The sequence below is a fragment of the Pelodiscus sinensis genome, chromosome 24, assembly GCF_052426305.1.
Source record: "Pelodiscus sinensis isolate ZL-2025 chromosome 24, ASM5242630v1, whole genome shotgun sequence".
NCBI classification, from domain to species: domain Eukaryota; kingdom Metazoa; phylum Chordata; order Testudines; family Trionychidae; genus Pelodiscus; species Pelodiscus sinensis.
Genome location: NC_143075.1, coordinates 13,224,993 through 13,246,539, shown reverse-complemented (window position 1 = coordinate 13,246,539; position 21,547 = coordinate 13,224,993). Strand labels below are relative to the sequence as shown.

At 47.9% G+C, this 21,547-nt stretch overlaps 1 protein-coding gene across 4 annotated transcripts in view; it reads right to left on the bottom strand.

Annotated features, from left to right (window-relative positions):
• Positions 1 to 51: 51 nt before the first annotated feature.
• TMEM201 (transmembrane protein 201) overlaps positions 52 to 21,547 on the bottom strand; it is a 58,968-nt gene continuing 37,472 nt past the window's right edge. For 3 of the 4 annotated variants that reach the window (XM_075906244.2, XM_075906240.2, XM_075906243.2), the window contains exons 7-11: positions 19,449 to 19,672; positions 7,986 to 8,057; positions 4,314 to 4,604; positions 3,661 to 3,792; positions 52 to 3,282 (exon numbers count right to left, since the gene is read on the bottom strand). In XM_075906244.2, the coding sequence (XP_075762359.1) occupies positions 3,185 to 3,282; positions 3,661 to 3,792; positions 4,314 to 4,604; positions 7,986 to 8,057; positions 19,449 to 19,672 (817 nt within the window). In that variant the 3' untranslated portion in view covers positions 52 to 3,184. Of the gene's footprint in view, positions 3,283 to 3,660; positions 3,793 to 4,313; positions 4,605 to 7,174; positions 7,354 to 7,985; positions 8,058 to 19,448; positions 19,673 to 21,547 lie in introns of all 4 variants that reach the window. The other variant, XM_075906242.2, reaches the window with a different exon arrangement.

Below are 21,547 nucleotides of genomic sequence, written 5' to 3'. Positions count from 1 at the left end.
TTCCTTTTGGTAAGCGTTCCTTTATAACCCATCTCGAAGTTGACCGTGACCTTATTTAAATAAAAGTTCAAATCTTGTTTAATGTACAGAAAGTTTACATCTATCCCCATCTCCCCAAAGGTTTGTACAGGAAAAACCATTAGAAAAATAAAATTCCATCCCTGAACAATATCGTACAAAGACCCATGCCACCAGCAATTCATGCACAAAGGTTTTGACCTGGGAACTAGATTTTTGATTCCTCCATACCAGCATTATACAGAAACAGCAGTAGCAGCAGCAAGATGGACACAGTGTCCGGTAGCTGGATTAAGGCTGACAACACAGGAACAAACTTGGGCTCAAATCTTTCAAAATGAAGAAACTCTTCAAATATTTATATACACACGTACACACACATACATGCACACACGCTAACAACAGTGAAGGCTTTGCATCAGCAACAGCACCGCTCCCACACTGTTCTAGCACCAGATTGAGAGGTCTTGTGATTTTCCTCTTCTGTAATAACATCCAAAAAGTTTTAAAATGGCTTCACGTAGGGTCACCTAAATGACTGGCCAGGAGCCCAACCGGCAGCAGATTCAGAAGTAAAATTAAGGAGTTCCTGAAACAAGAGGTGTGCAGGAGGGAAAAAGGAGGACCCGGGAGGGCCATGGGTGCTGGGAACAAAGAAGAAATGCTAGCAAGGGGCAAACTCAGCACTGGAGTTTGGTGGGGACAAATAAAAGCCATGTGAAGTGGGGCTGTGAGAGAGATGTGGCGGTGGGTAAATACAGCACAAAGCAGGAGTTGAGAAGTGAAACAAATTTCGGGGCATAAGCAAAGTCACAGTGCACATTTATCATAGCAAGATACACAAGGCCACTGTACTCTATGGCATGCAGATCTCTGCTTCAGATCACATGGGCATGTTGAAAGTCAGGATACCATGTGTTGTTGCAAGTCAGGAGTGAGTTCCCGGTGGTTCAGCTGTATGGAGAAGTTTGTGGAGTGCTCAGCAGTGCAGGCACTACCAGGGTGGGGTTTTTTGTGTGTGCGCTTATCATGAACACTAAATAGAAGCCAAAAACATTTAAAAGGGACACAAATCTCAACACAAGCAAGGTCATGGATTAGTCCAACATGGAAACCAATTGATGCAAGTTACAAAAAGTTGCTAATCAGCATGCAGCATGCCCGCTATTTTGGATGCAGTTGCTAGTCTGAATCTAGGCTGAGGTGAAGGAGTTGCCTGGTATACGGACAGGCCAGAACACCAAAGAAGGATCAAGAGAAAGCGGCAGAGTCAGAGATCCTACTTCCAAAATCTCTTGAGAAGAGCCCACAGCAGTTGATCAGTCTCCTCCATGGGATGAGAGAGGAGGCTTCATGGATCAGTGAGTACAGCAGCTGGAATAGGGTTGCTGAGATAATGCAGGAACAGGTGCAAGAGACACAGGGAGAGCAAGACTTGATTTTCCACAGCTCCAGCCACCAGGAATAACTGATTAGTGTTAGGTCATTACTTTGTTTGTCCCACAAGGGAGCATGGTGGCTTAGTAAGCAACGTGAAGGGAACACAGTCCCTCAAAAGATCTGATCCATACTACATGGTGAGATTTTCAGCTTAACGGGGAAGTTTCTCGTCACCAGCAGACTACCATGGTGGACGTGTGTGGAGGAGGAAGAATACCCAAAGTAGCGAGCAGCAGGGTGTGCAGAGGGGAAGGGACTGAGCAAACACAATTTGAAGAGAAGATAGGGACAAGTAAGAGAATTTAAGACCAAAAGGAAAACAGCACCAGGACAGCAGGAAAGTTCTGGGCAGAGTCCTGTGATGCTTCATAGGCCTCATCCTTAGTGTTGGCTCAGTCTCCCTTTGCACCATGTGGTTGGGATGTGGGAATTGAGATATGAGGGGCAACATTTTCAGACATGCTTAGTGATTTGGGTGCCCAACTTGACACCATAAAGGGACCCAATTTCCAAGGAGCTCTGAACACTCACCCTCTGGAAAAAAAAATTACCAGGCTCCTTTAAGGCATCCCAAGTTGGGCACCCAAAAAAACTGAGATTCAAAAATAGTTTCTAGTTTTGAGAAAGTGTTGGGCTGGCACCATGGATTTTAAGGGACACCCGGGAGGCTCAGCTGGTCTGGTGCATCCCTAGTGCAGAGAGACTTGCAGTTTAGCCAAGCAGATAATATCTTATACACACCATTCCCAAAGACCAGAGGTGAGCCTCTAGAGTGGAGCATGTTATCCGACGTCTCCCTGTTAGCAGTGCCCTTCACACAGTATGTTAGTATGGTTTACAGTAAGAACAAGCTGTGCAGCTCCCGACTCCAGCAACCACACGCGCAGTCAGAACTAGAGCCCCTGAGGCACAACCCAAGTGGATTAGGGCACATCTTATTACAGCAGTATTGGCGCTTCCTGGCAAGGTGAAAAGCATGAGCTTACTTTCTTAATGCAGACGTGCCCAGCCCTACAGCAGCTGCACACATTTGAGCAATGGACATGAACAGTTACCAGGAGCCAGCATCACAGGGAAGTACCCGGCTCACTAGACCTCAGACAGCAGACCAGACAGAAGTACATGCACGCACATACACCCCATGCAAGAGAATCACAGAGCAGCTAAAGTCCCCACCAACCTTAAGGAGGACATAAAACCATTCACATACAACGAACAGGGGAGACAGACTAGGTGCTAATAAGAAAACCAGGCCGGGGAAGCCATTTCAATATCTGAAGCTCAAGTCCTGTCTCTTGTCTCCAATTTATTTGTTCTAATTCTTCTTATTCCATCACTGCCATCCATGTGAGGTTGGTTAATCCGTGGGAAAGATGGGATGAGACCGAGCCAACCAGCTCATTTACATCTTCTCTAGTTCATGTCACAGACCGAATCCTTAGAAAGAAGGTGCAAGGGACGTTAGCTGACCTCTCACCTTGAGCAGGCATTGCGAAGAGTCCCGCCGGCCATCTCCAGCCTCACAACAGCCCTTCAGTACGTTCTGCTCAGAGGTGGTGACAGCAGCAGCTGTGTGGTTCTTTGTCGCTGCAGCCTGGCGGGCAGTGGTGGATAAGCAGCATGCACCTGTGGCATAGCCAAAAGACACTGAAGCTGTGGTTGAATTCTTCTCGTCAAGAGTCTCTTGGGAAGTGGGTGGCGCCACCAAGTGGAGAAGCAGCATGGGTCAGCGCAGGCTCTGGTAGAGGTAGGCAGATGTGAAGATAGCATTGGCTGTCAGGCTCATGGCTAGGAGACCTCGGATAATGGAGTTCCCAAAATGACCTTTGATGGGAAAGGGGGGGAGGGGGAAAAGCCAGAAAAAGTTGTTAGGGAACTTGATGAAATAATGATGATCTCCCTTCTCATACCCAACACTTTTTATTTGGATCAGAAGTTGGAGAATCCTGTTTCCAGCCACAATCCAGGCAGGAAAGATTCTGATGTACTTCTCCTTTCCTTTCCAATCTCACTCTCCATTTCTTGACCTAGCATAATGCTGGAGTACTCAGCGTTTCTCAGATGTGCTGAGGAATAAAGCAAGCCTTATAGTGAAATCACAGGACTGGGACACAGGATATCTACAACCTTCTCTGGTCTCTACCCATGATTTCTGGTGTGATCATATCCAAGTCATACACACATACACACACAGCCACCCACCTCTCCAGCCTGCTGGCTCTTCTCCTTTGGTGGTCGTGTCCACCACACAGGTGGATGAATGTGACGAATTATCCTCCTTTTTGATGGAATTGTTACTGCAAATACTCCCTCTTCCCATGGCTGCCCTCATATCTAAGGGAGGAAAGGAAGAGGAACCATCAGAAAACAGATGCAAAGGAAATTATAAACCTGTTGCAAAAATTGCTTGGTGAAACATTGCAAAGCCACCCTGCACTAGAGGTCAGGACTGGAAGCGATGACAAAAATCAAATCTAGGGGCTCTCTGGTATAAATCATCCAGGCGATACTAACATAACTGCAACAGTGGGATGAATTTCCTATCCAAGCTAGGATATGGCCAGGACAAATGGGCTAATGCCCTTAATCACATGAAAGCACCTCTGATAATCCAAATAAAAATAACGGGATCTTAAATGACTAGTGGAAAGGATCTTGGTTTCGCCTCTGATTTGTCGGACAGGATCTCTAGCAGAACAGCGGCCATGTAATGTCACAAATATGGATTCTCAGCTACTGAGCCATCAGCACCTCTTGCGTTTCCCTTGATGGTCTCCCCTTTCCTTTGCCAGCTGCTTAGCTTGCACATTGACTTGTGACCGAACTGGCCTCTGGGGAAGGGGGCAGGAACGTACCATGCATTGCCCGCTCGTTGAGGTTCTTTTTCGGGAACGGGGACAGCTCAGCAGCGAAGACGTTGCTGTCGGCGTGAGTGGGCTCATCCAGGCTGGTTGGCGTGTGCAGAGCATCGCTCTGGGATGGGAAGAGCAGCAGCTTCTGCCCTTTCAGGTTCAGGCGTGCAGGACTGATAAGGGGCCGGCGGTAGCGCAAGGAGCCTGAGCTGGAGGTGACGGATCCAGCCACCGAAGGTGCTGGTGACGGGATGGGGGATGAGGCGCAGCTTCCAGACAGCAGGGAGTAGTACTCTGAAATAGAGACATGCCAGGGTCAGAAAGAGAGGATTTAGGCTGGGAGATGTGTTGGGGTGTTCTCCAGCCAGTGTGGAAGAGGAGTGTGTGTGTGTCCCTACTCATTCCAAAAAGTCCTTGCCATATTGAGAATGACAGGAACATTTTCTACTCAAAAGTAATTCTCTGCAATGCCCTAGCTTCAGAGGCAAAACCTTCTATTTTTGCAAAGGAACCCGGGCAAACAAGGCTTAGCACAGCAGACTTTGGTTAACTCTATTAAGGCTTTGTCTACACACAAGAGTGGCACCTATTTTAACTAAGTTGATTTGTTAGATCTGTGCAACTTTTGAATTCAGAGAAGGCCCAAGACTTTGCTCCATTTAAACGGGGATGGTTTAAATCTGCCTGTGCCCATCAGAGCAGGAGGTTGGAAGGTAACCTCTCCTTTCACTGAGCTTTCCGCCTCATGCAACCCAGGTTCAATCCACTCAAATACCCCCATTCTTAACAGGCCCTGGTACAGGCTTCAAACCATTAGTTTACACCGGACCCACAGCAGGGTGAGTTACCGATTCCACTCCAGGAAACTTTCCTGCTCTCCTCCCCCATTCTCAGCTGCTTTGGAGAATACATGCAAAAACCATGAGAGTCTTTGACTATACTATCTGGCCCCGTCCCCAACTGGGCTTTCTGGGGCAATTCAGCACAAACGCTACCAGAATCTTACCCTTTCCCTCCTTTAAGGTTCCCCAAGTCATAGATCAGCTACTTCTACTGCACCATCATCCCAGCATCTATCATGGAACTCCATGGAGCAGCCTCAGCTGGGATTTCTGGTATTGTAACCGTGATGTCACATCATGGTTCATCCAGGTGCATCACAATGGGAGAACTTTTGAAGGGAAGGGAGAACACCACTTAGAACAGAGGAGAAAAGGTAAGTTTTAAATCGGCTGGGACACCCTTTGGATCTGGGTCACTGGGCTCATTCAGTGGAATTTACATTTTGCATGCAGCTTATTTTAAAATGAGTGATTTTGGCAGGTTTGTTGGAAGAGCACACCAGGAAAACGGGGGATGGGCAAGGAATTAACCCAGACTGCAGCTGCGTTTTGATTGTTAAAACCCAGGCAGTACAAACTGGAAGCAGAGGCAAAGGATCCAGACAGGGACAAAAGTTCTCTTTGGGGTCAGAAGTGCAACAGACAGGTCACCAGTATGAGGAGGCTGCAAACAGGCACAGCACACAAAGAAGTCTGATTATCAGTTCCTTTGACAGGAAAAAAACTACAGAGGGGGAAAGCTGCAGATGGAAAGCCTGAAATCTCTCAGACTGATCTCAAAATGTTTTCCAATATTTTTGCAGCTAACAAAAGAAAGTAAAGCATGGGTGTGTAACATCCCCAGAAACAGCAGAAATTTCAGACCATATCCCAGTCAGCAACAAAACCCTTGCAACTTGACATCCCTCCCCGGCCCCATGGAGACCAACAGGCCTGGAGAAGAAGTTTCCGTCTTAGGTTTAAGATGTTACCCTCCTGATCAGGGTTGAAATGCAACACACTCCCACTGCTGCTGCCCAGGCTGATGCCTAGAGCCTGCAGAGCTACCGGGCACCCTTTCTCAGCAATAAATTCAGACTTTAAAAGGGAGGGGTGATACATTAGATTTTCACCCCACCAGATACTTGTTATAAAGCCATTTGCAATAAGGTTTTAGAAGAAAGATGTAGAGGATCCACAGCATGGCTGATGCATCACCACGCTAGCAACTAGGGATAGAGAAGGTTAACCAGTAAGCCTCACCAATTTTAGGGTAAGGCTTACTGGTTCTAGTTAACTGGTAGGGGCTGAAGTAGCTCCCCGCCCTGGGCAGGGGGCTGCTCCAGCCCCATGGGGCCCACTGGAGCAGCCCCTGTCTATGGCAGGCCCAGCTCTCTGCTGCTGCAGGTTACACGCTGTGGCTCCCCGGGAGAAGGGCTAGCAGGGGCTGGCAGCCCCACTCCTGCGGAGGCTTCACTGCACACTCTACAGCAAGGCTACTCAACTCTGGAAGCCCTGGGGGTCACAATGATATCACACGCCAAGGGCTGCAACTTAAGTGTGGTTGAATAGACATGCAATTGTATATGCAAATAGCTGCTTTCCCACAATGCTCCAGTGCTCCTGGCACCTCTTCCTTGGGGGCTAGAAACACCGACACCCTGTACTCGTCTGTTCCAGCCAGCCCGTCCCACTTGTGTCTTTCAATGCTCATCCTGCCTGGCAGATGCCTCGCCATTGTGAAGCATGTTCCCATGCAAAGGATCCCACCCATTGGCCGTGTGTTGAGCCCTGCTGTGCCATGGGGCACAAACAAACAGGCTGCGTATGGAGTAGGGATGAGAGCCCGCAGCGTGGGTAACCGCTGAGATTTTTAACAGTTACTTGGTTACCTTTTGAAACAACTTTACACATTCCCAATAGCAACCCCCGATCCCAACTTTGGTGGTGAGGGAATAGGGAAGGGTTTTAGCAGGGGAGATGCACTATGGAGACCTCTGAAGCTGTATAAACTGGAAAAAGCAACAGTGGTTTGGGACTCACTCGGACCCAAAGCAGCAACCCGCATCCACTCAACAGGCATCATGCTAAGGACAGGTCCAAATTCCAGGAAGGCTGGTCTTGCGTTTAAAGCACCACACTGGAGATTGGGGTTCAGTTCTTCATTCTCCTGCAGATGCTGCATCCCACTGGGTAAGCCACGTAACTGCTCCATGTCTGATCTACAGAATGAGGAGTGCAAGCCCTTCTATGCCTGTCTTGTTGATTTCACTGGAAGATCTTCCAGGCAGGGATTGCTTTAGTTTGTGGAAGTATGGCACCTAGCCTGATGGGGGAATGCATCTCACTACCAGGCACCACTACAATCTGACTGACCATCATGCTGAATTTTCATTGGAAAAATGGGCAGGGAGGGAAGAGATGGGGAAGAACTAGGGTAAATCGTCTACCCTGTGTTTCAGCAAGTCATTGCAAATCCTGGGGCTGTGTCTACACTGGACCCCTTTTCCGGAAAAGGGATGCAGATGAGACAAGTCGGAATTGCAAATGCAGCGGGGATTTAAATTTTCCCCGCTCCATTTGCATGAACATGGCTGTTGCTTTTTTCCGGCTCTGGGCTTTACCGGAAAAAAGCGCCAGTCTAGACGGGGATCTTTCAGAAAATAAAGCCTTTTCCGAAAGGTCCCTTATTCCTAATTTTAAGAGGCAGCCATGTTCATGCAAATAGAGTGGGGAAAATTTAAATCCCTGCTGCATTTGCAATTCCGATTTGTCTCATCTGCTTCCCTTTTCCGTAAAAGGGATGCAGTGTAGACAGCCTGGGAGTCTCAGCACTGCACATTCTCATCCTTACCTGATGCGGGCGACTCCTTTGACTGAGATGCCTGGGACGCCGGACGGCTGCCACTGAACAAGTAGCCAGAATCTGAAAAGCAAACCAAAGAAGCTCAGCACCAATGCGACTGTAGCAAACATAATATACAGCCTCCAGCTTTCCTCCCAGGATGGTTGTGCGCTCTGATAGAGGGGGTTTCTCATAACCTCAAGCTGCCAAAGTGCAGTGAGAGACACACAGGCCTGAGGTGGACAGAGCTTGAAGCGTTCAGTCATTCAGACCAGCCCTCTTTCTATTGAGCTGGCTTCCACCCCTCCTGAGGGCAACCGGGGGCAAGCTGCTGAAGACAAACTCAACTTATGACCTGGACTTGGTCAGCCAGGTGGCATCCGGAACCCTGTGTAAGAGTAACAGCCGGCACACTGCCCTTGCTGAAGAGCCCTCCCCCGCCCAAAGGAAAACTGCATGGATTAAGGCTAAGCCATTTCTAGCTCCACTTCCATAGTCAGCATGATCCTGGCCCCATTTGTCGTTTCCTCTCTGCATCTCCTTTCTTCCCAGCCTTTAAATCCTCGTTAAAGCCCCTCATGAATGGCTCCCAAAGCACCTCCCTCACCAGATGCAGTTCAGACCAAAATCCAATTTAAGATCCTATGGACACAGCCCTACGAGTTTACAGATACCCACTTCATAGTCACAGGTATCTGCAGATGTGGATATCCGTGGCTCATTTTTGCAGATACAAATTTTGTATCTAGAAACCTACAAATCTGCAGCTATCCGCTTTATATTTGCGAGTATCTGCATCCAGGATGTGGATATCTGCTGATCATTTTTGTGGATACAGATGTAGGTACCAATTTTGTATCCACCCAGGACTCTACCTATAAATTGTTACCCCAGGGCCATGCCCTCTGCTGACTAATGTGCCCTCCAATTTCAATTCAGTGCCCCCCCCGCCTCCTCTCATGTCCTGTTCTGCTGTGCAGTATATCGTTCAGCTGTCTCCTTTCCCCCTAGAAGTGGCTGCATTCCTGGTAAAACTAGCTACACCACCATATTATTACTCCGGAGGTAGAAGGGGGGTTCTGCACACACACACACACACACACACAAAAAAAAAAAAAAAAAAAAAAAAAAGTCCTGCACATTTTGTCACAATAGTGTAATATAATCACACCAGTTTCAGTTGTTTGGATAAGTTATTTAAACTACAATACAGAAAAGTCACAATAACTAGTCAGCATTTCCTAAACACATAAAAATTAAGCTACAAACACTTGGTAACCAATACCCTGCATTCCAGTTATAATTCTGGATTTTCATTTAAATTACATTACACAACAACAGCAGCATTTTAAAGCGCTCAGACTTTCACACATGAAAGTCCTAGTTTTGCTTATCATTGTCCTGGACCTGGCTAGGTACTACGGGAAGTGCTTGGTTCTGATTGTCTTGACATTTTAATCAACTACTTGTTAAATGTGATTTTTTTTTAAATGGGTAAGCAAAATAAATCCTGAGCTGGAATCTAACCTCATTGTGCCACTTTGGCAGAGGAAAAAAAGTGAGAGTGCACATAAATTTATCTAAACTGAGGATTCCCTTACTGTCATTTCGTAAGGCTCCTTTACATCACTCTGACAAGGTAGGGGCCTTAAAAGATTCACTGATTTTATACTTCTGAGGGAATTGACTGATGGGAACAGTTAACTAATAATAGGAACATTATGCATTCTGATACATTTCTGCCTCAGAGTGTGAGATCAATTAACCAATCAACAACAACTTTAACAACTTTATTTGCAGCCATGGTGCTACCTTTGTGCCTCAGAGAATGAGATCAATTAACTTGGTCAGGCTGCTTCATTTGTGCCTCTAGCCTGCCTCCTGCATAATTAAAAAGCCCTATCTTTACAGGCCAGGAGCTGGGGGAGAGGGGAAGCAGAATCTCTCCCCCTCATTTGTTGGCACCCACCTATGTACACCCTCCCACCTCCCGCCCTGTGATAATGCAGGCTCAGATGCCAAGCCCAGGTGCCTCCCCTGTCTATGAAGCTGCCTGGGCTGCCCAGAAAGAGGCTTGTGTTTCCAGCCCCAACAGGTTTTTTTTTCTTCATGGGGGGGCACAGAAAAATGTGGGCCATTTGAATTATGCATCCCCACAGAGGCACAGAGACCACCCTCCCAGAGAGTCTGAGCAATGGATGTGTATGTCAGTGTTTCTGGTGACCGAGGCTGCTAAATAACTATTCCCAAGTTGCATCCGCAGCTTTTTATGGTTCAGTTCTATGTCTGGAAATATTCAGGGCTGCAGAGAGAGCCACCAGCAGTTGAAGGCTTAAGAAGTGCAGAGGCAAATCCAAGTTCCCAGAGTACACAAGTCCCTCCTGGGACCTGGTGTGCAGCAAAGGATCCCTTGGCTGCCGGGGAACAGAGGGAGCCAGGAAACTTCAAAAAGATTCTGGGCAGGAGGCAAGTTGCGAGTCCCTCAGCGGGGAGAGAGCAGAATCCCCTTCCCTGCCCCTCCCCCATGTTCCCCAGATGGTGTCCTGAGGCCAGCAAGCGCCTTTGTTCCACAGCTATGGACAAATCTGTGACCCTTAGTGCTTCCCAACAGGGTTTTTATGGATGTTTGAGTTGCTCTGTACCTTGAATGAACTGGGAAGCTGCTGCCCTCAACAAGTAGCTGGGGAGAGGCTCTGAGAAGGCACCAGGAAAAGGGAGAAAACCCAGCAAATCACTCCAGCGTGGCTCCCACACCATCTTCTTCAGGGAGCCAAGGGCCAAGAAGCTCAGATTTCCAGCCACACAACTGCACCATGGGGAGGCCTGTCGCTATCTTAAAGGATGGGAGAGAGAGAGACAAGATTCCACTTTCTCCAGCACAACTGAGCGTACGCCTCTCCCTCTAGATTCACATTCTAGGGACAGAATCACATGAATTTCCACCTGCAACACCGGGTGTGTAGCCAGGAATCTATGGTAACAGGAAGGCAAATAGAGCCAGGAGAGCTGAGTGTTATAACCAAAGCCTCAATCCTTACGTTGCCCCTTTGTGATGGAGCTACAGTAGACTTCCGATAATCCGGAACCTATGGGACCTAGGTGGTGCTGGATTATCAGATATGCCGGACTATCAGTAGGTACTATAAACTGGTTATATATACACACTGTATACATTATATACTGTATATAAAGTGTTCTTAACCCTTTTTATTGTACATATTGTATACAGTATACTGTAACGTTTTAGTTTTTTAAAGCCTTTTTTACCCTTTTTGCTCAGTTCAGCTGCTGCCGCTGTTACCTTGTGACTCATTTTTTGCCGAAGCTCACTCACTAGGCTCTTGCCATTTTGATGCTGGACTATCAGGAGTGTCCGACTATTGGATGCCGGACTATTGGAGTTTTACTGTATTACAGTAAATATTGTTAGAGGCCCCAAATGGCTTTGGAGACAAAGTCCAAATTCGCACAGAAAAGATACGGTGCCAACAGGGGAAGTTTCCACATAAAAAAAATGGACAGTCACGGCTAGTGAGTGGGCCGCCTGCGTGGCCCTCCATCTCAGTGGGCTGCAAGACTGTCATAACCAAGACCGTCTCCTGGGATAGGATCATTTTCCTAACTGCGCTTGTATATGTACCTAGAATTTGCAGGGTTTGCCAATTGCATCATAGCAGCACTTTGACTGGAGGCAGAGGGAGCGCATGGCTCACAGTCAATGTTGTGTGCAATCAGCACCCACTTCACTTCACTTCACATGCCCTTGCTTTACATGCATGACACTTTAGTAATACCTGTAGGGGAAAAAAACCTCTGTGGATGGAAAACAGCGGCATCTGGCAACCTAGCACATGGACAACGGTAAACAGAACGTCTCCCAGGCCACGCAAAGAACTCCAATGGCGCACGAGGCCCTTTAGCTGCAGGTTGCCCGCCACTGTTCTACACACTGCTCAGCCTGGAGTTGCAAAGCCATGCAAAAGGATGGACTGCACCAGGATATGGAACGGCTGGGGGGGAAAATCAGTTGCATGGCAGACCTGTACAAAAAGCCACCGGCTTACGGAAAGCTGTGCTATTGCTCCTGATGGATGCAGGAAAGCTGCTGGCAGCGTGAGCCAAAGACATGCAGGACAAACTGAACAAAAGAAGCTTGGCTGCGCTTACCCCTGTGCTGTTATTCTAGAACCCACTACAGGCTGAATCTCCTTGGCCCAGCGCCGTCGGGACCTGAACAGTCGTGGATGAGGGATGTTGCCGGATCAGGAGAGGTCATTCTGGACCTCTACCACTGGCCCTGCTGGTCTCCCAGCTGGCCCCCACCTCCTGCTGGCCCTGCTGCAGTACCAACCCTGCTGGGCAGACATCGCTGCCGTGGCTCTGGACCTGCTGGGCAGCCATGTGCACCACACTGAAGATCCTAGACCCACGGGGCACCCACGCATGCCATGCGGGGGCTCCAGGACCCACTAGGCAACCATGCGCCAGGCAGCCCCCCTCAGCTTGTTGCAGGCAGCCTACTGCCCTGTTGGCCCCACAGGGATCATTGCCACTGGCCCTCCACGCTCTCTAGTCCTGCAACATCCGTGCCAGACCATGGATGTTGCAGGACAAGAGAATCCCAGTTAAGAGAATTTCAACCTGTAGTGATTTGGCCTCTGACCCTTTGGCAATCATTCACTGACAGGGCAGGACAGAGCTTCCTTTGGATGGAGAGTGACATGTGCTTGCTGGTTTCAAGAACGTTTTAGGGCTGGGTTTAACGCACTGGTAAGAGAATCTTTCATCAGCCTATAAATCTTCCCTGCACTGCACAGTCCCTTGTCAGAGGCCCAAGTGGTACATAGCCAGGGCAGTGGGGGATTGCCAGGTTGCTACAGCTGTGTGTGTGCACAATAAAACCAGATTCTTATACAAGTTACCCCATAGCAAGTTGGGCATTGCAGATCACCTCCGGCTTGCCGTGCAGCAACTCAGCATGTAGACAAGCCCTTCGTCTCAGACTAGGAGAAGCTAACTTAGTGACTCAGGCCCTTTTTGTTCAGTTACTTTAAGGTCAGATCTACCCTAAAAGGGAAGGTTGACTCAAGATTGCAACTCCAGCTACTTCCACAGCTGGGGGCCAACAGAAGCAAATGCTCGGCTTCCCTTACTTCTCACAGGAGCACTGGTTGATTGGGGGGGGAGGGGGGGGGAGGGAGAAGAAACCCTCTGAGTTCAATTTAGTGAGTCTTAACTAGACCCGCTAAATCGAACGCTAGAAGATCTAGCAGCATCAATCTTCCCTTTAGTGAAAATATGGCCTAAGACAAAAGACAGCTCAACTCTGCTTTCCACAACCACTATTATGATTTGCTCACAACCTCCTGCCCCTCTCTCCCTTACACTGGCCCAAGAACTGAACTCTTTCATGCCTACAAGATACCACAAGAGGGAAAGGTTGAGCACACTAGATATAGGGTAGTGACAGAAATGTAGCCATGTTAGTCTGGGGTGGGTCTGGCCCACGAAAGCTCATCATCTAATAAACCATCTTGTTAGTCTTTAAAGTGCTACATTGTCCTGCATTTTGCTTTAGATATAGGGTGTTTGCATCGCTGCTGAGTGGGCTGCACTTACTTTAAATGCCTTCAAGCTCCAGAGCCATCAAGTTAGGGCCTTTGACTGGTACTTAATTCACATAAATTAAACAAACAAACAAACAAACAAAACAAACAAAACAAAAAGCAGCAGCTTTGCAGCCTGACTCTCCGCCACATGAAGAGACAAACTTTAATTAGTATTATTTAATGAGGGATGTAAAATCCCATGTAATTTGTTAACCGGTTAAACTATAGGTTTAACTGGTTGCCAGCTGGGCTGAAGCAGCCCCCCATTCCATGGAGGGCCTAGTCAGGCTGGAGCAGCTGGCCAGCTGCACTGTGAGTGAGGGGTTGCTCTGGCGAGGCTGGGCAGAGCCTGCCATACTGGGGGGGTGAAGTGGGGGGTGCTGTTCTGGCTGGGCACTGGTTAACTGATTAGCATGCTGGTAAGGCAGTGCTTACCAACTAACTGGTTAAATCTTTAAATCCTTAATCTCAATGGCTACCTTGTCTAAGCCCATTCCTAAAAAATACTCCAGGAAAAGAGCGGGTATGTTAGAAGCGTATGTTTAAAATTGAGACAGACCCAGATCTCAACAGTGAAATGGAGACCACAGGCTGGTGCATGTGTGGTGGTGTATAAAACGCTCAGAGACTCTCAGAGGTAACACCAGAGAGCATCCAGGCCTGCTTTGAAAAGCTAAAGCCACCAAGTCCTCACAGTGTTCATGGGAGCTCTGTGCTCACATTGAGAAGGGACTCATACTCATCCCCCCCCCCAAACCTTGAGGAGGACAAGATCAAGTTCACTCAGACTTCTTGAGGGCAGCACTCGGGGGGAGGAGAAGAGAGAAAAGTTAGCAAGCTGGTTAGTTCCTGGTTTACAACATTACATTTCACTGAGGTCTATCCTGAGGCGCTCCGAATGGACAGGTGAGTGCTCTAGTGTCCAGTGAGATCTAAGTAGCTGAAGGTCCAAAGGGCCAGCAGAAGTCAGACATGGTCTACACTAGGCAATTGGGTTAGTATAGCTCCATAACCCAGGGGTGCGAAAAATCCACATACTGACCAACACAGGGGAACTGACCTAACCCCCAGCACAGGCTGGACTAGCTACTGTCTCTTGGGGAGGTAGATTACCTATGCCAATTGGCAGGGCTCGACGATCGCAGCGAAAGCCACTTGCCAGCCCTGCACCGTGCATGTGTGATACCCGCACTGCGCATGCAGGGACTGTTGGTGAACGGGGCGACCGGCTGAAATCTACTCGCCATGTGCGAGTAGATGTGTGTATTTGTTGAGCCCTGCCAACAGGAGACCCCACGGTGCTGCATACCACTATGGTTGAACTTCCTTGGTCCAGCATCCTTGAGACCTGACCTGGACAAGGGAGTTGCCAGATCAGAAGAGGACTGGGAGGGGGGGCACCAATCTCCCAGCTGGGCTCCTCTCCCCAGCCTCCTGGTCCCACTGGCTGAGGCAGCCCTGCGAGCTCCAGCAGCCCTGGCAGCCCTGCAGGCTCCGTAGCCCCACAAGTTCACCCCGCCCCACTGGCTATGGGCTCTGATGCCCTGCAGGCTCTGCTAGCCCCACTGGCCGGCAATCTCTGCCACTAGGGCCCTAGTCCAGCAGCATCTGGATGTTGCTAGATCATAAGAGTCATGGACCACAGAGGTTCAACCGGCACAGAATTTTTCATGTAGATGAGAAAGTCAGGGAGAGCTGGAGCTTTAAAAACCAGGAGATTGTTAAGCAAGAGCCAGTTAGAATCATCGAATCCTAGAACTGGAAGGGACCTCGACAAGTCATTGAGTCCAGTCCCCAGCTCTCACAGCAGGACCAAGCACTGCCTAAATCATCTCTGAAAGGTGTCTATCCAACCTGCTCTTAAATATCTCCAATGATGGAGATTCCACAACCCCCCAAGGCAATTTATTTTAGTGTTTAAGCACCCTGACAGTTTTCCCCAATGTCCAACCTATACCTCCCTTGCTACAACTTAAGCCCACTGCTTCTTGTCCTATCCTCAGAGGTCGAGGGAGAAAAATTCTCTCCTTCCTCCTTATAACACCCTTTTAGGTACTTGAAAACTGTTGTGCCCCCTTTCAGTCTTCTCTTTTCTAAACTAAACAAGCCCAATTCTTTCAGTCTTCCCTCCTAGCTCATGGTTTCTAGACTTTTAATCATTTTTCAAAGACCGACTCCATCTGACAATTGGTAACAAGTTACCATTGCTCTCTGCAGCCCACCTCAAACACTATGGAGAGATGGTTCAGTGGTCTTAAGGATCAGATCTGCCACCAATACAATTGTCCGAAGCTCAAGCGTGGAAGAGCTGGGAAAACTTTAACCTTGTAGGGCCCCATAAGACTGATGGGCAATTCCTGGCATGTTGTGTGTGTTTCCATTTGTTTTAGTTTTTCCTCGGTGATGCTGTCACATAAGAATAAACGTGCTTAGTTAGAACACCAATTTATAGGACTGGTAAATCCCACCCATCATAGTCCACAGATAGAAAGCAAAACTCCCGTGCTGGCCATCAGGTGACCTGGCTTGCTAAAGGTATTACAGAGTAAGGGGGCTGTGCAGCCTTAAAACCCCGAGTCAGAAAGCAGTGAGAACAGGATCCTCACCCAGAAATAGATGACAGCAGGATTTCCGAGTCCTGACTGGGCACAGCTACTGTGCTGTGGGGCCAAGGCATTCCAATCACTGCCTTTCATTCCAGCAGCAGGCAAAGCAAGCCCTGTGTCTGTACCTCAGAAAGAGCTTTGGGTTGACAGGCCTTAAAGGAGACACAGTGGCACTTCTGAAATACAAATCTGAGTATCCCTTCGTCACAGGATTTTTGTGATCACAGACACTGAGAATTAATACCTTTCAAATCTAGTCCACTGCTGGGGAATGGAAATAACTGGAAAACACAAAGAGGAGAACTTTGTGATGGACTCTCCCCCCCCCCCCCTGCCCTATACCATGTGATGTTGTCATGTACAGGCAGTCCCCGAGTTACGTGGATCCGACTTATGTCGGATCCGCACTTACGAATGGGGCTCTCTCGCCCCGGAACTCGCAGGCAGCGGGACCGCCCGGAGCACAGCGGTCCCGCCACCTCGACCTCTGGGGCGAGAAAAGCTGCGCCGGGTGCCCCTGGTCTGCTGGAGACGGTCCCCAGCAGACCAGAGGCACCGGGAGCAAAGCCGCAGCGGTGGCGGGGTCCTGCGCCTCCCCAGCTTTGCTCCCCGTGCCCCTGGTCTGCTGGGGGCGGGGGGCGCAGATAGTGCTCTCCCCCCCCCCAGCAGACCAGGCTTTTGTTGTGGACCCTGGGGTAGAGCAGCTGGGGTGCTGCTGGGTTGGTCCTGCAGGGACCTACCTGGCAGCCCAGCTGTTCTGTCCCAGGCTCTAGATTCAGCCGGTGTTGAAACTGATCAGTGGCTGATTCCAGGAAGCTGGGGGCAGAGCAATTCTGCCTCCAGCTTCCTGTAGTCAGCCCCTGGTCAGTTTCAGCAGCAGCGGCTGAATCTGGAGCCAGTTCCAACTTACATACAAATTCAACTTAGGGACTATAGGTTTGTTCTTATCTTGTACGTAACCCGGGGACTGCCTGTATATACAAATATGCATATCTTGAAGATACTTTGGACAAAATACCTCATGTAACCTACCAATTTTAATGTCAATCTGCTGGATCTGTATCTTATTTTGGTGCATGGATCATTCTTGTATGTAAAGTCAAAGATATAGGGTAAGGAATGGCTTATGGTTTTAAATGTGCAAATGAAAGCCATCAAGGGTGCTTCCAATGCTCAATGTCTGGGTAATCAACTTAATGACCTGTAAACAGTCTGGTTTTCTGTCTTAAGTTTGAGCAGTGATTGGTCATGGAAAGACACGTGACCAAACCAATTTATACCAGTGTACTAGTTTAACCAGGGGTTATTTTCTATGGAAGGGGGAAATGAGGAAACAAAGAATTTCCACCCAAATGGAAGCCTATTTAAATTGGAAAGCTAGAAGTCTTTGTCTTTGGCTGGCATGACACACTCTAAAGGAGCCAGAGACCACAGGAAGAAAAAGATCTTCCCTGGCTTGGAGGTTTTTTGCCCAAAATAAGAACAGTCTTAAGGTAAGCTTGCAATAAGCTCTAGGGTGTTAGAACTTGCTATGCATCTGCTTTCATTTTAAATCTGTAATTTACTTGGCTCTGTCCATTTTCACTTGCAACCACTTTAAATCCTACTGTTTGCACTTAATAAAATTAGTTTTATTTACTATCAAGCCCAGCGTAAATAATTGTTACCTGAGGGAGACATCTATGTATACATCCTCCTTTCATTGTTAAAGGGGGCTTGCCTGAATGGCTTATTTGGGGGGGGGTTCCTGGATGCTGTACCTGAAACTGCATTCTCCTCAGATCTGAAATGATTCAGTGTCTGCATTGGTTTTCCAGGAGGGAGGGGAGAGGGGCAGTGATCTCAGATCTGTGCCTTGGCTGGGGGAGACCAGGAGATCTGGTTCAGCATCATAGCGTGGTGAGAAGCCCCAAAGAATGAGGAGGCCAGTGTCAGTGGCTTTATCAGCACATCAGGAAGCAGCCCCCAGGGATCTTCTGTGACTGGCACCCTGTCACAAACCTCAAGATGGAAACATTAAGCCGGTCAATCAGTGTGTACAATGGTCTTCATCCACAAACGCCACGCGCCACTATCAAGCTAAGAGCTTCTTTGCTCTACTTAGGTGGTGATTATACCAAAAGTGAGTTCTCTAGTATTAAATCAACTGCTTGAGCAACAGCTATGACAGAGCGTTGTATGGTACTCATCTGCATTACAGGGACTGCAACCCCACAAGGATCATTGAAAAGCATTTAACTGTAACTTATAACGGACATACTGGGTCAGACCAAAGGTTCATCCAGCCCAGCATCCTGTCTTCCAACAGCAACCAATGCAAGATGCCCCAGAGGGAGTGAACAGAAACAGGTAATTGTCACATGATCCCTCTCCTGTCATCCACGTCCAGCCTCTGACAAACAGAGGCTAGGGACACCATTCATACCCCTCCTGGCTAATAGCCACTGATGGACCTAACCTCCATGAATTTATCTAGCTTTCTTGAACCCTATTAAAGTCCTGGTCTTCACAACCTCCTCTGGCAAGGAGTTCCACAGGTTGACTGTGCAGCTGTGTGAAGGAAAACTTCCTTTTGCTTGTTTTAAACCTGCTACCTATTAACGTCATTTTGTGACCCCTAGTTCTTACGTTACGGGAACAAGAAATAACTTATCCTTATTCACTTTCTCCATACCTGTCATAATTTTATAAACCTCTATCCTATCCCCTTGTTTCCTCTTTAATAAGCTGAAAAGTCCCAGTCTTTTTAAATCTCTCCTCATATGACACCCATTCCAAACCCCTAATCATTTCTGTTGCCCTTTTCTGAACCTTTCCCAATGCCAATATAGCTTTTTTGATATGAGGCTACCACATCTGTCCTACTGTCTGGGCATTAAGAATTAGCTTATGTGCAAAAGCACTAGCTTACCAGCTCTTGGTTGCTTTTGAAGAATCGGTTATACCAAAGTGCTAAGCTGAACACCTTAGAAAAAAGCACTATGCTATAAGCGCTGTACCTAGGAGATACCTCCCGTAAGACCTACAAGGAGAGAATGTGCATGCCCAATTCATCACTGCCCCTCAGTGTGCAGTGGATTATTCTGAATAGGTAGCATTTATCAGTGTGCACTTTTACAAGCAACATGCTATGGCTAGACTAGACTTACTAGTCTGTCAGGCCAGTCACATGACAATAGGCAGGATTCCATGAGTACCGTTTGAACACAGCTACACTTGTATTTCCGTCCAGTGTAGAAGTGCGCTGCTTGCCTTACCTGTCCTGGCTAGGGAAGGCATGGTGCCCAGGGAGAGGGCCCTGTTCAGACGTCCAGGGAGCGAGGAGGAGGAAGCCCTACGTGGGGATCTGAAGAACTGCTGGTTCGTCAGCTGGAGGATGCTGGGGGGCGTTGGGATAAAAACAGACGGCGAGGCAGCAGAACAAGGGAAACCAATCCCAGAGCCATAAGGGAACAGAGTGACCGAATCCCCAGAAAGATACCTGTAAAGGACATGCACGACAGATATTCAGCAAGGGGTAAGTTCCAGCATCGACTCTTCCCTAAGCTCTGGCACGTGCAAGGCGACATAAAGCTCAGTGTTCTCCACAGTGCTGCTAAGTAGGAGTCGATGGGAGTGACAGTATTGTGCCAATGCTACACAGGGGACATAACACTAAGTTGATTAGGCCTGGCATCAAGTGGTGCTGGTGCAACAAATCGTACCCCACCGACATTCTATTTCAGCAATACAGAGAAAGCCACCCTGACTCCAGTTAGTGCAGGGGCTGGCTACAAACCATTTAAAGGAGCTTGCACAAGTTAAGGTGCTAGGCCTTGTCTACAGGAGTCAGTTGCACCTGATTAATTAAAGGTGTGATTTTAAACTGGTATACTTAAAACCAGGGCAAACGCCTGTGTGGACACTTTATTGCCGCTTAGCCTAAATCAGTTAGGACGCATCTATACTGCACCCTTAGCTCAAAATAAGATACGTAATTTGCATAGTGCAAATTATGTATCTTATTTTGATTCTTTTTCAAAGTTCGCTATTTCAAAATTTGGCGTGTCTACACAGCGCCAAATTTTGAAATAAAACACTATTTCGAGACATCCCTTATCCCTTGTGCAACAAGGTTTACAGGGATGCCAAAATAGTGCGTCCGCTATATTTTGCAATAGCAGACCCGTTCAAAAGACACGGGGTAGCTATTTCGGGATACCAGAAAGTAGACGTACCTGAGGAACGGATTTAAGCAACACCAATAAAAGCTACTCTTAATCTGAAGTAAGTGCCCCCCACAGGAGTTTGCACTGGGTTTAAGTAAACCAGTTTAAAATGGCACCGTCACGTAACCAGGTGAAGCTGACTCATGGTAGATAAAGTCTAACTCCACTGAAAAGGATCTCACAGTAAAGCAACATCATTCCCTGCTTCAGCAGCAACCCATCACCTTTGCCCATAGTGCTCATCGTAGGTTTGCTCTTCTTGTATTTAGAGGGAATGATTTTTGCTGCAGTTAAACGCAGCAGTGGCCAATGTGATGAGCTCATTTATTAAGGCCATTTCAGAATGCAGGTAGGTCTTGGACAATAGGATTAACTGTTGCTGATTAGCAAGGAAGCACGTATTTTTCTTGGTTCCAGGACACTGACACAGAGAGTGAGCGAGTGTGTGTACGTGTACACACATTTTTAGTGAGTCTACTGATCCTTTATCACATATCTATCAACACTTAAGTTTTTCAGAGTCGAGGTGGAAGGTGTAAGAGAAAAGTTGATGTTTAGACTCCTGTGGAATATTCCCTCGTGGGATTCCATTAACTTGTGTTGTGGTACAGGGTTCAAAGCAGTTGGTGGGCCAGATTCTCAACTAGTGTAAACACTGGTATAATTCCACTGGTTTAATGATCAGCTAAGAATCTGACCAGAAGCTGGTAACTAGAATGCTTTCTGATGTGCAGAAAGATACAGTACCAAGTGGTGTATGCTTGGGATTGCCATGATGTTAATGGGAGGTAGGTGGTGAACACACTAACTTCCATCACTGGAAGTCAGAATTAAAACTTAGGTCATACCAATATAATGAGCATTAATATGATGGGCTTCTGCTCACTAGCACCTAGGTTCTCTAGCTAGCTCTCTAACCAAATTACTTTTATGGTCCCAATCACTGTAGTATGTGAGCATCTCACAACACATCCTCATAACTCTCCCCCTCCAGTCCCCTCCCCATCCCTCCTGCAAGGCAGAGAAATGCAGCTATCCTCATTGTACAGAGGGGTCAGTGAGGTACAGACATACACTAAGGAACTTGCCTGAGGGCACACACAGACTCTGTGGAGGAGCAGGGACTTGAAACCAGATCTCCCAAGTCC